This window comes from Pleurodeles waltl, chromosome 10, assembly GCF_031143425.1.
Source record: "Pleurodeles waltl isolate 20211129_DDA chromosome 10, aPleWal1.hap1.20221129, whole genome shotgun sequence".
NCBI lineage: Eukaryota > Metazoa > Chordata > Amphibia > Caudata > Salamandridae > Pleurodeles > Pleurodeles waltl.
In genome coordinates this window covers 4,374,871-4,391,686 of record NC_090449.1, presented here as the reverse complement: position 1 = coordinate 4,391,686, position 16,816 = coordinate 4,374,871, and the positions used below count along the sequence as shown (strand labels likewise).

General features: G+C 50.0%; 1 protein-coding gene across 1 annotated transcript in view; it reads right to left on the bottom strand.

The window, feature by feature from the left end:
* The window catches only part of CACNA1F (calcium voltage-gated channel subunit alpha1 F), a 1,139,147-nt gene that overhangs the window by 735,947 nt on the left and 386,384 nt on the right, over positions 1-16,816 (bottom strand). The window contains exon 15 of the mRNA XM_069209307.1: positions 16,431-16,638. Coding sequence (XP_069065408.1) covers positions 16,431-16,638 — 208 coding nt within the window. The remainder of the gene's footprint in view (positions 1-16,430; positions 16,639-16,816) is intronic.

Genomic DNA, 16,816 nt, shown 5'->3' with positions numbered 1-16,816 from the left:
ACAGAAAAACTTGTAAAAGGACTGTGCAAGACCTAAGCAACACAGAAAGAAACAGAAGATGGATCCAGACATAAAAGGACCTGCAAATGAAGGAGACCAAGTCCAGTTTCAGTTGCAGTGTCCAGTTGGGGCAGGATCACTACCCACCTCTCTGGAGATGCAGGACCACGTCATCAGTGAAGACCAGGAGTCAGCTATGCAGCACGAGAGCAGAGGAAGAATCCCAGAGGTGATGTAGTCCCACGTCGGAAGAGGAGTTGCAGTCCATGAGTGGGTTGAAAAAAACACCAACAAGCCTTGGCAAAGGCAAGAGTTGCGGAAGAGAAGTTGCAGAGCTCCTGGGGACCAGAAATGTCCTAGGGGACCCAAGCCAAGGAGGGGAGTCCCAGGCAACCCTCAGCAGCGAGGAGAGCCAGAAACCGAGGATGCAGCCCCCGCAGGCAACTCACGGGCAGCAGCCACAGGAGTCACAGTGAGGCCCACTCTGCACACCTGGAAAAGAGTCGCACGTCGGTGGAGCAGCAGGCAGGAGACTACGACTTGCAGAGAAGTGTGCTGGAGGCCGGGGCTGCATAGAGCCTGAAGATCGCTTAGAAGAAGAGTCAACAAGCCTTGGTAGCTGCAAGAGTCAGGGTACACAGAGGTACTGTCCTGCAAGGAGAGGCAAAGACTCACCACCTCCAAAGTTGGACAGCTGGTACAGGGGACCAAGGGGACAACTCAAGACCACCACCTGTGTTGTAGGATCCACGCAGAGTTACAGGAGAGAGGACCCACGCAGCCGGTTGTTGTTGCAGTTAGTGCCTGTGGATGCAGGGGAGTGACTCCTTCACTCCAAGGGAGATTCCTTCTTGCTTCTTGGTGCAAACTGAAGACTTGCAACCCTCAGAGGATGCACAGCCAGGGAAATGTTGCAGTTGCTGGAAGGAGCCAGAGAAACAATGTTGCAGAGTGAAGTCTTCGCTGGAGCTGCAGATTGTAGGTTCCCATGAAGTCCAGTTGCGGTTCCAGAGGCCAGAAGTCAATGTAAATGTTGCAGAGGAGTCCTGCTGGAATCTTGCATGATGAATATGAGGACCCACCCAAGACAGAGACCCTAAATGACCCTAAGGGAATTGGTCACCTAGCAGGGTGACCACCTATCAGGAAGGGGTTTTGACGTCACCTGCCTGACCTGGCCACTCATATGCTCTCAGAGGCCTCTGCCCACCTTGAATTCAAGATGGCAGAATCAAGTGGCCACCTGGAGGAGCCCTGCGCACCACCCCTGGGGTGGTGATGGACAGGGGAGTGGTAGCTCCCCTTTCCATTGTCCAGTTTCGCACCAGAGCAGGGGCCGGTTGGGTCCCTGGACTGGTGCAAACCGGATTATGCAAGGAGACCAACAAATGTGCCCTTCAAAACAGTCTAGTGGCAATCACAGGCCATCCCAGCCCATAGACACCTAATACACAGTGGGGAGGTAGTCACTCCTCTCCCTTCCAGGAAATCCTTTGTTCTGCTTCTGCAGCTGAGCCAGGCTCATCAACAGGAGGGCAGAACAGTGCCTGGGGTCAGCAGCAGTGTGGACTGGCAGCTAAACCCTGTAAGTCTGCACAGGCAGAACTGGGGGATCCTCCAAGGAACCGCCAGAGTACATGGTATCATGCAACTATCACTGGAATCGGTGTAGTTGCATGATGGATAAGTTACTTACCTGTAAATCCTAGTTCTCTAGTTAGAACTAGGATTTACAGGTAAGTAACTTATCCTTCTCTTCCAGGGGATCCTCATCAATAGTCATAAACATTGAATAGATTAGCAAGCCCATCCCTTGACTCTGCAGACTGTCCAATAGAAGTGCAGGAATAGATATGTATCATGCAAACAAATTTCTCAGAGAAGCTTGCCCAACTTGGACGTCTGCTCTTGCATCTGAGTCCAAACAGTAATGTCTAGTAAAAGTATGTAAAGACTTCCATGTAGCAGCCTTAGAAATTTCAGAGATTGGAACATTATTAAGGAGGGCAGCAGTAGCCGCCTTTCCTCTTGTGGAATGCGCTTTAGGTCTAGCAAGTAGTTGTTTGTTAGCCAACTGGTATGCATTAACAATACAAGAAACTATCCATCTAGATATGGTTCGTTTTGATGCTGCCTCTCCTGTTCTCAAATGACCATAATTTATAAAAAAAAAGTGGTTGGAATGTCTAACCAGCTTGGTTTTATCCAAATAAAATTTTAGCACTCTTTTCAGATCTAAGGAGTGCAAAGCTTTCTCCGTCGGAGTCTCCAGATTGGGGGAAAAAGTTGGAAGAGAAATAGTCTGATTGATGTGAAATTCTGACACCACCTTCGGTAGGAATGATGGGTGAGTTCGTAGAACCACTCTATTCTCGTGGAAGACAGTGTACGGTTCTTTGGAGGACAAAGCTTGAATTTCACTGACCCTCCTTGCGGAAGTAATGGCTACCAAAAAAGCCGTCTTCCACGTAAGGTGTTGCAAAGAGGCTTTGTGTATAGGTTCGAAAGGAGGGCCCATAAGTTTTGATAGTACTATGTTCAGCTCCCATGGAGGGAAGGGCTTCCGAATGGGTGGAAAATCTTTTTTCAAACCTTCTAAGAAATCCTTGACTACTGGTCTCGTAAAAAAGGATTCCTGAGAAGGTGACTTACGATAGGCTGTAATGGAAGATAAATGTACCTTAATAGATTATACCTGTAGACCGGATTCTGCCAAATGGAGTAGGTAAGACAGTATGACCTCCTCCTGAGCCAGTATGGGATTCTAACCTTGCTGGCAGCACCATATGTAGAACCTCTTCCACTTGAACGCGTAAGCACGCCGCGTGGAAGGTCGTCTGGACTCCTTCAAGATGTTCATGCATTCCTGCGAGAGCCCTAGGTGCCCATACTGCAGGAATTCAGGAGCCATGCTGTCAAGCTCAGAGAGGGTAGGTTGGGGTGAAGTACCCTGCCCTCCAGCCTGCAAAGGAGATCCGGTCTGCACGGCTGCCTCCTGTGAGGTTGTTCCGATAGGTTGAGGAGATCTGTGTACCAGAACTGACGAGGCCTATGAGAATCATTCTGGTGCTGGATCTGTAAAGTTTGTTGATCACCGCCGGCATGAGGGGGATCGGTGGAAAAGCGTAGAGAAATATCCCTGACCAGTTGATCAACAGGGCATTCCCTCGAGATCCCGGACGGTAGAACCTGGAAGCGAAGTCTCGGCATTTCCTGTTTACCTCGTCTGCGAAGAGATCCAATTGAGGCCGACCCCATTGAGCGAAGATGTCTTCGACGACGTCGTCGTGCAGGACCCAATTGTGGGCGTCCTCGAGGTGTCTGCTCAGGAAATCTGCCTCCACGTTTTGTTGACGTGGTAGGTGAACTGCTGTAAGCGTCATTCTTCTCGCCAGGAGCCAATGCCAGATTGTTTGAGACTCCCGAGATAGGGGTAGGGATCTCTTTCCCCCTTGTCTGTTCCAATAATACATTGTGGTCGTATTGTCCGTTTGTATTAGGAGAGCTTTCCCCTGAATCGATGGAGCAAAAGACTTGAGAGCCAGATGGACCGCTCTGAGCTCCAGCAGATTGATGTGGTATTCCCTTTCGTTGTCGGACCACAGGCCCTGAGCTTGAAGGGGACCTAGATGAGCCCCCCCTTCCCTGAAGAGACGTATCCGTTATCAGAGTGTCGGATGGAATTACCTGGTGAAATGGAGCTCCTACTGACAGGTGAGGTCTGTGCATCCACCATTGTAATGACTGTCGTGCTCCTATCGGCAGCCGCACTCTGTCCTCCCAGCGGCCTGTGCTCTGGTTCCAGTTGTTTTCCAGCGCCTCTTGGAGGGGCCTCATATGTAGCCTGGCATTCGGGACAATGAAAATGCATGAGGCCATGGAACCCAGTAGAGATGTCACCTGACGGGCCGTAGGTGCGTCGGACTTCAACAGGTCTTGACACTTTTTCTTTATTGATAATAGTCGTTCTTCCGAAGGATACACTCTTTCGAGCTCTGTATCTAGTATTGCTCCCAGGTAGTGGAGATTCTGCGTTGGAATCAAGGTGGACTTTTGGTAGTTGACTTGTAGACCTAGAGACCTGAAAACCTTGAGCACAATGTCCCGATGGCTTCTTGCCTGTTCCGGAGAGGAGGCTTTCAGTAGCCAGTCGTCTAGGTATGGGTAAATGAAGATTTTTTGCTTCCGTAGATGCGCCGCTACCACTACTACGCATTTCGAGAAAACGCGAGGGGCAGATTTCAGGCCGAATGGTAGCACCCTGAACTGTTAGTGCTGTGAGGCTATCCGGAAGCGCAGGAATTTCTGATGCCTGGGAACGATCGGGATGTGAAAGTACGCATCCTGCAGGTCGATGGAGCACATCCAGTCCCCCTGATGTAGCTGAGGGAAAATCTGGTGAAGGGCCAGCATCCTGAACTTTTGCTTTTTTATGTAGTTGTTCAGTAGTCGTAAGTCCAGAATCGGTCTGAAAACACCCTCTCGGCCTTTTTTCGCTACCAGAAAATAACAGGAGTATACCCCCTTCCCTCTGTGCGCGACTGGAACTTTTTCTATTGCTTTCTTTCGTAAAAGAGCGTGAGCCTTTTTGCGCAATAGGCTGACGTGAGACGGATTGCATTTGGTTGGTGGAAAGTGCGGTGGAGGTTGTCGGAAAAGAAGAGAGTACCCATTCTCGACAATGTTGAGCACCCATTTGTCTTTTGTTATACCACGCCACTCGTGAATAAAGTCTGTGATACTTCCCCCCACCGGAGTGGTGCACAGTGTTAAGGGAAGCAAGTTTTCATTGTTTGGCTGGCGCTTTGGGTGTGGACTGCTGTGGTCTACTTGACCCTCGTTCCCTCGTGGCCTTACGAGACTGAAAAAGTGGGCGTCCTTGCCTCTGCTGTGGCCTCTGGGACCAATGAGGGGTTTGAACCCTCTGCTGGAAAGGCCGCCTGTCATAAGGCCTATACCTTCGCCTGAAGTCCTTTTTTCTCTCCAGGCCTACTGCCCTCATGGTATCCACTTCCGTCTTCATGCGTGCCATTTCTTCGTCTGTATGGGTACCAGACAGCGAGTTCCTGTTGAACGGAAGATTTAAGATACGCTGTTGTGCTTCCTGCTTTAATCCAGTCAGTCTCAACCAGGAACACCTTCTTGCACAAACCCCATGTGCGAATCCATGTGCAGCTAAGTCTGCTCCATCTGCCGCTGCGCTGATGACCTGGTTGGAGACTAGACATCCCTCATGAAGGATCTCCTGGAAGTCCTGCCTGTCCTCCCTAGGCAATTTGTCTGCGAACCTGTTCAGAGAGTCCCAAAGTGAACGGTCATATCTGCCTAAGAGTGCAGAAGCGCTGGAGACCTTCATCATAGAAGCCGCCGTGCCACACATTTTCCTCCCCAGAGAGTCTAGGGGGGTCATTACGACATTGGTGGGCGGCGGCAGTAACCGCTGTGCGGCCGCATTCCGCACTCCCGCGGCCCCCATTCCGACATTCCCGCTGGGCCAGCGGGGATGAGGCCGCAACATAGGAGCCGGCTCCTAATGTAGCCGGCGGTGTTGCGGGCCGTGCGACAGGTGCAGTAGCACCCGTCGCGCTTTTCACTGTCTGCTATGCAGACAGTGAAAAGCTGGCCGGGGCCCTGTTAGCGGCCCCAGGACACCCCTTACAGCCAGCCTCTTCCTGGCGGTGCAAACCGCCAGAAACAGGCTGGCGGTAGGGGTGTCATAATCCCCAGGGCAGTGCTGCTTGCAGCGCTGCCCTGGCGGATTATCACCGCCCGGGCTAAAACGGCGGGAAACCGCCGGCCCCGGCGGTGCGACCGCAGCGCTACCGCTGTGGTCGTAATAAGGGCCTCCGTACCGCCAGCCTGTTGGCGGTACGGACGCTACATTACCAATGACCCCCTTGATGTCTGCTCTCCTTGTCAGGTGGAACCGTGGAGGATGATGCTACTGAGTGTGTTTTTCGGGCTGCGGACAATATGACTGAGTCCGGCGGCGGATCCGTCCTGAGAAATAAAGGATCTTGTTCAGGCGCTTTATACTTCTTCAAGATCCTAGCAGGAGCTGATTTGAGGGTGGCTGGTGCTAAAAAGGTGTCCATGGTTGGTTGCAACAGACCAGGCACTAGTGGCAGCAGCTTTTTCAAAACCGCCCTATGCTGCAGAGTTTCAAAAATGACAGATGAGGAGGTTGACGGTTCTGGAACCTCTATGTTTAGCTTTTGTGCTCCCCTGATAAGCACCTCATTAAAGGTAGTGATGTCGTCCACCGGGGAAACCCTAGCTGGTGGAGAATCCGTTAAGGTGGGGGAGGATTGTCTGACGGATGACCCTGATGATGACCAAGAGGGCGACCTTCTGTGTCTTGACCGTGACCTAGATCGTCTCTGGGAGCGTGACCTGCTGCGAGATGCTGTAGCAGAGTGCCCAGGCCTCGTGGTCAACTGGTGAGAAGCAGAACGAGCCCGTCCTGCCCGCGCTGTCGGTGATGGTGTTCTCGGGAGAGAGGCAGTAGGAGAGTACAACCTCGAATACTGCAGGTTCGGGGAGGCCGTCGGTCTATTGAGGCTCTCCAACCACCTCGGTGACAAATTGATGGGCGAGACATGCCCAGACGATGCAGCTTTCGACCGAGATGAACCACTTCTTATGGAGACCACCGGAGATGGAGTGGTATTATCCGCTGGCGGAAGCCGATGCTCTGCTCCCTGCAAGACAGGTAAAACCTGTGTCGACGTCGACAGCTGTAACGACGTTGAAGGGAGCGCCGCCGGTTGTTCTTGTCTCGACATTGAGTGCCTCGACGTTGACCGGCGATCCCTGGGCCGCGACCTGCTCGCCGTCTTGTGCCTCGCCGTCGAGCGGTGGGCCGCCGACGGCAGATGTCCTCGTTCTCACCGCTGAGGCGATTTCGACGTCGCCTTCCTTGACGTCGAGGGGTGCGAGGCCTTCGGCGGAGTATGGGCACGCCGGTGATGGCTCGACATCGATCGGTGGGTTGCCGTCGACGGAGATATGCCCCTGCGGTGGCCATGTTCTCTCGACGCCATATCCTTCGATGTCGGTCGGGTCGCCGTCGACGGCGATCTATGACGGTGAGATGGTGGCAGTGTCGACGGGGAACAAACAGGTATCTTCCTACCTGCTGACGTCGATCTAGCCTGTCTCTCCTGAGAATGGCTTGTTGGCTGCCTGGGAAGCAAAAAGGATGATGTTTTCTGCCTCTCGTGAAGCCCATGAAGCCTGATCTTCTCCCTGTCCTTCAGAGTTCTTTTTGACATGTTCTTGCAGTGTTTGCAAGTGTCAGGGCAGTGACTCTGAGGCAAGCACACAATGCAGAGAGTGTGTGGATCTGACTGGGCCTTCTTCTTCCCACAGGAAGGGCATTTCACAAAAAGTGAAGGCATTTTTCAGTCAGGAAAACTTTTCCAGACTCAGACAATGACGTTAGATGTTGAGTAAAGGTGGAAAAAACGCTGTTCTGAAGTATTTTTCTGAGAAAAACTTAGAAAAACTGAGAGCTCAATGCTCCAGGATCCTCTCAGAAGAAGCCGGAAAAAAGAACTGACCTAACTGTGAACCAACTGTCACCTCTCCTTCACCCCTGAGGCATGGTGGGATACTGGAGGTGCTCAGGGCCTTAAAGGCACGGTGCCAAAGTTTTTATGGTTCTCCTGTGTTAACCTGCATGCAGCCTATTGGCTAAGAATGCTCCATTGTTTTTCAATGTATTTTTTTCTCTTTTTTCTCTGATGATTACTACTGCTTATTTCCCTAGGCCCAGTTGTGGGGCTTTGGTATATATTTTTTCTCTTATTGTAATTCTGAAAATAATTTTTTTTTTTTAAACTCCATAGAAATAAAGCATTTTAGCCTGTTTATGATTATAGTCTGCATTGCTGTTTTACACATGTATATATGAGTTTAGTATGAACATTTGTCTACTAGAAATGATATATATATTTTTCGTGCATATTTCATACTTTATATGTGTGTATTTTATATATGCTCCGGGGTCCCCGCACAAGGGCGGGAATATTCAATGTTTATGACTATTGATGAGGATCCCCTGGAAGAGAATTCAACATGTTTGACAGCAAACATGCCTAGGTTCGGAGAAGCCATTATGTAGTTGGACCACTCATGTTGAACAGTGTCCGCTACATACGTTAAGATGGCTTCTCGCACTTACAGAGTCCATGAAATGGGCCTGGGGTCTGTAGGGACACCCTGCTCATGCAGGGGTACCCTCACACTTAGGGACATGCACCCTGGCCTTGGGCTGAAGGGCTTACCAGAGGGGTGACTGTGAGAAAGTAGCCTCTTTCTAGCCTTGTTACCCCCACTTTTGGCCTGTTTGTGAGTGTATGTCAGGGTGTTTTCACTGTCTCACTGGGATCCTGCTAGCCAGGGCCCAGTGCTCATAGTGAAAACCCTATGTTTTCAGTATGTTTGTTATGTGTCACTGGGACCCTGCTAGTCAGGACCCCAGTGCTCATAAGTTTGTGGCCTATATGTATGTGTTCCCTGTGTGGTGCCTAACTGTCTCACTGAGGCTCTGCTAATCAGAACCTCAGTGGTTATGCTTTCTCATTTCTTTCAAATTGTCACTAACAGGCTAGTGACCAAATTTACCAATTTACATTGGCTTACTGGAACACCCTTATAATTCCCTAGTATATGGTACTGAGGTACCCAGGGTATTGGGGTTCCAGGAGATCCATATGGGCTGCAGCATTTCTTTTGCCACCCATAGGGAGCTCTGACAAATCTTACACAGGCCTGCCACTGCAGCCTGAGTGAAATAACGTCCACGTTATTTCACAGCCATTTTACACTGCACTTAAGTAACTTATAAGTCACCTATATGTCTAACCTTTACCTGGTAAAGGTTAGGTGCAAATTTACTTAGTGTGACGGCACCCTGGCACTAGCCAAGGTGCCCCCACATTGTTCAGGGCCAATTCCCCGGACTTTGTGAGTGCGGGGACACCATTACACGCGTGCACTACATATAGGTCACTACCTATATGTAGCTTCACAATGGTAACTCCGAATATGGCCATGTAACATGTCTATGATCATGGAATTGCCCCCTCTATACCATCCTGGCATAGTTGGCACAATCCCATGATCCCAGTGGTCTGTAGCACAGACCCTGGTACTGCCAAACTGCCTTTCCTGGGGTTTCACTGCAGCTGCTGCCAACCCCTCAGACAGGCATTTGCCCTCCTGGGGTCCAGCCAGGCCTGGCCCAGGATGGCAGAACAAAGGACTTCCTCTGAGAAAGGGTGTTACACCCTCTCCCTTTGGAAAATGGTGTGAAGGCAGGGGAGGAGTAGCCTCCCCCAGCCTCTGGAAATGCTTTCTTGGGCACAGATGTGCCCAATTCTGCATAAGCCAGTCTACACCGGTTCAGGGGACCCCTTAGCCCTGCTCTGGCGCGAAACTGGACAAAGGAAAGGGGAGTGACCACTCCCCTGACCTGCACCTCCCCTGGGAGGTGTCCAGAGCTCCTCCAGTGTGCTCCAGACCTCTGCCATCTTGGAAACAGAGGTGCTGCTGGCACACTGGACTGCTCTGAGTGGCCAGTGCCACCAGGTGACGTCAGAGACTCCTTGTGATAGGCTCCTTCAGGTGTTGCTAGCCTATCCTCTCTCCTAGGTAGCCACACCCTCTTTTCTGGCTATTTAGGGTCTCTGTCTCTGGGGAAACTTTAGATAACGAATGCAAGAGCTCATCCGAGTTCCTCTGCATCTCTCTCTTCACCTTCTGCCAAGGAATCGACTGCTGACCGCGCTGGAAGCCTTCAAAACTGCAACATAGTAGCAAAGACGACTACTGCAACTCTGTAACGCTGATCCTGCCGCCTTCTCGACTGTTTTCCTGGTGGTGCATGCTGTGGGGGTAGTCTGCCTCCTCTCTGCACTAGAAGCTCTGAAGAAATCTCCCGTGGGTCGACGGAATCGTCCCCCTGCAACCGCAGGCACCAAAAAGCTACATTACCGGTCCCTTGGGTCTCCTCTCAGCACGACGAGCGAGGTCCCTCGAATCCAGCAACTCTGTCCAAGTGACTCCCACAGTCCAGTGACTCTTCAGTCCAAGTTTGGTGGAGGTAAGTCCTTGCCTCACCTCGCTAGACTGCATTGCTGGGAACCGTGACTTTTGCTGCTACTCCGGCCCCTGTGCACTTCCGGCGGAAATCCTTTGTGCACAGCCAAGCCTGGGTCCACGGCACTCTAACCTGCATTGCACGACTTTCTAAGTTGGTCTCCGGCGACGTGGGACTCCTTTGTGTAACTTCGGGTGAGCACCGTTTCACGCATCCTCGTAGTGCCTGTTTGTGGCACTTCTCCGGGTGCCACCTGCTGCTAAGAGGGCTCCTTGTCTTGCTCGACGTCCCTTCTACCTCCTGGTCCAATTTGCGACCTCCTGGTCCCTCCTGGGCCGCAGCAGCGTCCAAAAACGCTAACCGCATGATTTGCAGCTAGCAAGGCTTGTTGGCGTTCTTCCGGCGGGAAAACACTTCTGCACGACTCTCCACGGCCAGAGGGATCCGTCCACCAAAGGGAAAATCTCTAGCCCTTTTCGTTCCTGCAGAAACCTCAGCTTCTTCTGTCCAGCAGAAGCTTCTTTGCATCCACAGCTGGCATTTCCTGGGCATATGCACATCTCCGACTTGCTTGTGACTTTTGGACTTGGTCCCCTTGTTCCACAGGTACCCTAGATTGGAAATCCATCGTTGTTGCATTGTTGGTTTGTGTCTTTCCTGCATTATTCCTCTAACACGACTTCTTTGTCCTTAGGGGAACTTTAGTGCACTTTGCACTCACTTTTCAGGGTCTTGGGGAGGGTTATTTTTCTAACTCTCACTATTTTCTAATAGTCCCAGCGACCCTCTACAAGGTCACATAGGTTTGGGGTCCATTCGTGGTTCGCATTCCACTTTTGGAGTATATGGTTTGTGTTGCCCCTATCCCTATGTGTCCCCATTGCATCCTATTGTAACTATACATTGTTTGCACTGTTTTCTAAGACTATACTGCATATTTTTGCTATTGTGTATATATATCTTGTGTATATTTCCTATCCTCTCACTGAGGGTACACTCTGAGATACTTTGGCATATTGTCATAAAAATAAAGTACCTTTATTTTTAGTATAACTGTGTATTGTGTTTTCTTATGATATTGTGCATATGACACTAAGTGGTACTGTAGTAGCTTCACTCGTCTCCTAGTTCAGCCTAAGCTGCTCTGCTAAGCTGCCATTATCTATCAGCCTATGCTGCTAGACACCCTATACACTAATAAGGGATAACTGTGCCTGGTGCAAGGTGCAAGTACCCCTTGGTACTCACTACAAGCCAGTCCAGCCTCCTACAGTGACTTACAGTGTCTAAATGCAGTGAACAGGTGTAGGAAAATGCCTCTCATGGCATGTTTACCCCCTAACATTTTGCCTTTTGTTGATGCTAGTTATGATTGAAAGTGTGCTGGGACCCTGCTAACCAGGCCCCAGCACCGAAGTCCCTTGTAAATGTTACCCCTGCTACCAAGGGCCCTGTGGCCAGGGAAGGTCTCTAAGGGCTGCAGCATGTCTTATGCCACCCTAGGGAGCCCTCACTCAGCACATGCACACTGCCTCACAGCTTTTGTGTGCTGGTGGGGAGAAAATGACTAAGTCAACATGGCACTCCCCTCAGAGTGCCATGCCCACAACCCACTGCCTTTGGCATAGGTAAGTCACCCCTATAGCAGGCCTTACAACCCTAACGCAGGGTGCACTATACCACAGGCGAGGGCATAGTTGCATGAACACTATGCACCTACAGTGTCTAAGCCAAATCTTAGACATTCTAAGTGCAGGGTAGCCATAAAGAGTATATGGTCTGGGAGTCTGTCAAATACGAACTCCACTGCTCCATAATGGCTACACTGAATTCTGGAAAGTTTGGTATCAAACTTCTCAGCACAATAAATCCACACCGATGCAAATGTGGGATTTATTACAAAATGCACACAGGGGGCATCTTAGAGATGCCCCCTGTATACCAGTCCAATACCTAGTGTTAGACTGACCAGTTCCTGCCAGCCTGCCACATCCAGACTGGTTTCTGGCCACATGGGGTAAGTGCCTTTGTCACTCTGTAGCCAGGAACAAAGCCTGTAAAGGGTGGAGGTGCTTCTCACCTTCCCCTGCAGGAACTGTAACACCTGGCGGGTGAGCCTCAAGGACTCAAGCCTGATGTTACAGCGCCCCAGGGCACTCCAGCTACTGGAGATGCCTGCCCCTCCGGACACAGCCCCCATTTTTGGTGGAGAGTCCGGAGGAGATAATGAGAAGAACAAGGAGGAGTCACCCACCAGTCAGGACAGTCCCTAAGGTGTCCTGAGCTGAGCTGACCCCTGCATTAAGAAATCCCCCATCTTGTTTTGGAGGATTCCCTCAACAGGATTAGGGATGTGCCCGCCTCCCCACAGGGAGGAGGCACAAAGAGGGTGTAGCCACCCTCTCGGACAGTAGCCGATGGCTACCGCCCCCCAGACCTAAACACCCCCCTAAATTGAATATTTAGAGGCGACCCTGAACCCAGGATTTCAGATTTCTGCAACCTGAAGAAAGAAGAAGGACTACTGACCTGACAGGCCAGCAGAGATGACGGAGCCAACAACTGACTTGGCCCCAGCCCTACCAGCCTGTCTCCAGACTCATAGAACCTGCACAGCGACGCATCCAGCGGGACCAGTGACCTCTGAGGACTCAGAAGACTTACCTGCACCTAAAGGACCAAGAAACTCCAGAGGACAGCGGCTCTGCCCAAAACAGCAACAAGGAAACCAACTTTAAAAGAGACTCCAGCCTCACTCCGAAAGCGTGAGTCTTCACACTCTGCACCCGACGCCACACGGCTCATGTTCAGAGGAACCAACACCGCAGAGAGGGCCCCCAGGCGACTCCAAAAACATGGACACTCTGAGTCGACCTCCCTGCACCGCCACAGAGACGCCTGCAGAGAGGATCCAGAGGCTCCCCCTGACCACGACTGCCCGATAACAAAGGAACCCGACGCCTGGAAAAAGCACTGCACTCGCAGCCCACAGGACCGAGAGGAAACAACTACCAGTGCAGGAGTGACCAGCAGGTGGCCCTCATCCTAGCCTAGTCTGTGGCTGGTCCGAGAAGCCCCCCTGTGCCCTGCCTGCATCGTCAGAGTGAACCTCGGGTCCCTCCATTGATTTCAACACAAAACCTGACGTTGTGTTCACACACTGCACCCGGCAGACCCTGTGTTGCTGAGGGTGTATTTTGTTTGCCTGTTGGGGACCTCCCCCCCCCCCTAGTGCTCTACAAAACCCCCAAAGGTCTGCTCCCCGAGGACGCAGGTACTTACCTGCTAGCAGACTGGAACTGGAGCACCACTGTTCTCCATAGACGCCTATGCTATTTGAGCACTACTTTGACCTCTGCACCTGACCGGCCCTGTGTTGCTGGTTCTGGGTGTTTGGGGTTGACTTGAACCCCCAACAGTGGGCGGCCTATGCTCAGGAGACTGAACTTGTAAGTGCTTTACTTACCTGAGGAACTAACTATTACTTACCTACCCAGGAACTGTTGATTTTTGCAGTGTCCACTTTTAAAATAGCTTATTGCCATTTTGCCAAAACTGTGTACATTACTGTTTTAATTGAAAGTTCCATACTTACCTGTGTGAAGTACCTTACAATTGATGTACTTACCTAAGTTCTGAATCTTGTGGTTCTAAAATAAATTAAGAAAATAATATTTTTCTATATAAAAACCTATTGGCCTGGAGTTAAGTCTTTGAGTGTGTGTTCTCATTTATTGCCTGTGTGTGTACAACAAATGCTTAACACTACCCTCTGATAAGCCTTCTGCTCGACCACACTACCACAAAATAGAGCATTAGTATTATCTAATTTCTCAACTATCAATCTCTAAAGGGGAACCCTTGGACTCTGTGCACACTATCTCTCACTTTGAGATAGTATATACAGAGCCAACTTCCTACAGCAGGATATAAAGCAAGCCTTATATCTGTGGTGAAAGGGTGCATGCACCTTTTACGTGGGCTGCAATGGCAGACCTGCAGACATAGTTTGCATGGGCCTTCATGGATGGCACAGTATATGCTGCGGGCCATGTGGGCCCCCTGGTGTACCAATAATAAGGAGTTACATAGGTGCATCAGTAAGCCAATTGTGGGTGTAAAATGTTACCAAGCAACCAAATTTAGGGGAGAGGGAACTGGCACTGGGGTCTGGGTTAGCAGGATCCCAGTGCACGACAGTCCAAAACATACTCACACCAGCAAAAAAAGTGGGGGGTAGTACAACCAGAACCCAGCTTACTACACACATCTCTTCACCTGCGGAAGTGTCACTGCTGTCTCCAAGTAGAGACCAAGGTGGATCTCAACCCTTTGTGAATAAAGCAGCAATGAGTACTCTCCTCAGATGCAGCACTCTTGAAGTCCTGCACGTATTTGCCTCCAATATAGAAGTATACAACTTGACATTCTGAATGTGTATCAAGGGTTGTGGTCACTAAGAAGACCAAGTAAACAGGGTCATGAGGATGTGGGTGGATTTGAGGTGTACCCAAAAGGCAATCAAACAGCAATGCAAGGTCACATTCACCATCAATGACATGCTGGCTTTTCTGTGTGTGTCGATGCAGAATAGCACCAGCTGCAGTTAGACAGACAATATCACTGTAGGACTCATTTTCCATGCATGCCAGTCCCCAGAGATTCAAGTGGATGAGCTTTGGAGTATCATTAGGTATGGAGGTGTTCCTGAATTCCATCAGAGAGACCCCCCCATCAGGACTAAAACAGGCGATTAATACCAGTGATAACATCCTATCTTCTATGCCACTTCAGGAAGAAAACCTCAAGAACAATCTCATATTTCACAAAGAAAAGCCTTTGTGCACCTTTCCACATCCACCTGGGTCTCAGACAATCCTACTATCACATGAAATCAAAGATCGCAACAAGGTTGCACCACCAAATGCAGTCAAGAAAGTACTACGCTTTTTAGGCTTGACTAGGTTCATTCCTAATTTGGACACACTCTCCAATCCACTAAGGCAGCTACTAAGGTACAAAGCTGACCAACAGGTACAAACAGCAAAGCTAGGGGTATATTCCAAATCCCTAAGCACCATAGGCTGCCCTGCTCCAGGAGAACAAATGAGAATGGGGTTCTCCCTTTCACTCCCCAGGCGGGTGTGACCCTGAATGAGCAGTGGAAAGATAAGATAGAGAAGGAGGGATGAGTGCTGCAAGTCAGTGACAATATTAGCTATTTTTACTTGCATATGAAAGGGCATCCATTTAAAGTTATGATGCCTCACAGTCCTCTGGTACCACTGTTCCTTGTATCTGCTACTCAACATCCTCAGTAGATGTAAAAGGGAGCCCCACCTCCACTTATAGTATGAGATGTGTTACTGGCAGGAAAAGGACAATCCTGCTGTCTATTTATCAACACACCCAAAGTCATTCACTGTGGCGGAGCTGGCTGAAGTCAATAAAGAACATGAGAGAATGGTCAGTGAAGAAGACATGCCAGAGAACTTCAAGTCTGATTACAATGTACAGGCCACATCCCATACTGACTGCCACCAAACTGTCACTCAGTGTGCCTGCAGAACAGGAGGAAAAATCCACTGGAACTCTATCACTGGGGAACAGAGAAAACCAAGGATAGCCCAAGACTCCAATGAACCTTCATCAAGGATTGCCAATGTCTGAGGAAGGGCTCTTACTAAGGTGTTGGTACATTATAACGCAAATGTTCCTCACAGAAAGGATAATGCAACTTGTACAAGACACTCACCCGGGAATCGTGAAGGTGAACCTGAAAATCAGAGAAGGTTGGAGTCTGGTATATGTGGCCTCTATAGGGAAATACATGATGTTTGAACTATCAGTCTGCGGCCAGAAGCTATTGTGCAGGAAGAATATGGCACCAGACCAAGGTTTATGGGCAGTGCTGAAGAGTACAACAATCCAGCTGACAGAAATCTCTATGAGCACTAGGGTTGCAATGCCCTCTGCAAATTCATCCTGCCTCTAAGGGAGACTGAATAATTCAGTGAACAGAGGAACTATGTTTCCCATCAGCTGCATCTCCTTTGTCACTTCGGAAGGGATGTTTTGTTTTGAAGCACTCTTATTAGTTACATCTCGCTGAAGAGTGTCAGATACCAATGCCCACTCGTTTCATGTTCACCACTAAGCTGGTCAAAGGGAGTGGGCTCATTACAAGATTTTTCCATGTGGGTGGGCACTCTATACTATGACACTGGTACATGCTGACTTACACTTGCTGTTTTTGTCATATATTGTGTCCACTGCTGTTAATCCACAAAGCATCCTCACAGCACAGGGTAGGAGCAGACCATACCTGAAATACAGTGAGCAGAGCCTGTGGGAAGGTGTCGAAGGTGCTGCGCTTGGTTTGGGTCTCGTCGAAGTTGAACTTTCCCCCAAAGAGTTGCATGCCCAGAAGTGAGAATATGATGATGAACAGGAACAGTAGCAGCAGGAGTGAAGCAATAGACTTCATTGAGTTCAGCAAAGAGGCAACAAGGTTACTTAGGGAAGCCCAGTGTCTGCAGGTAAAGACAGAGAAAAATGAATGGTGGAGAGATGGACATAGACCGAAAGATGACACAGGACAGAGAGAAAGAGGAGGGCAAGCAGAGAGAGGGAGGTGCTGACAGGGGTAGATGCAGGGGTAGCAGGATGTGCCGTAGGGGGCAGGATCACAAAAACCAGAAAGAGTTGGTG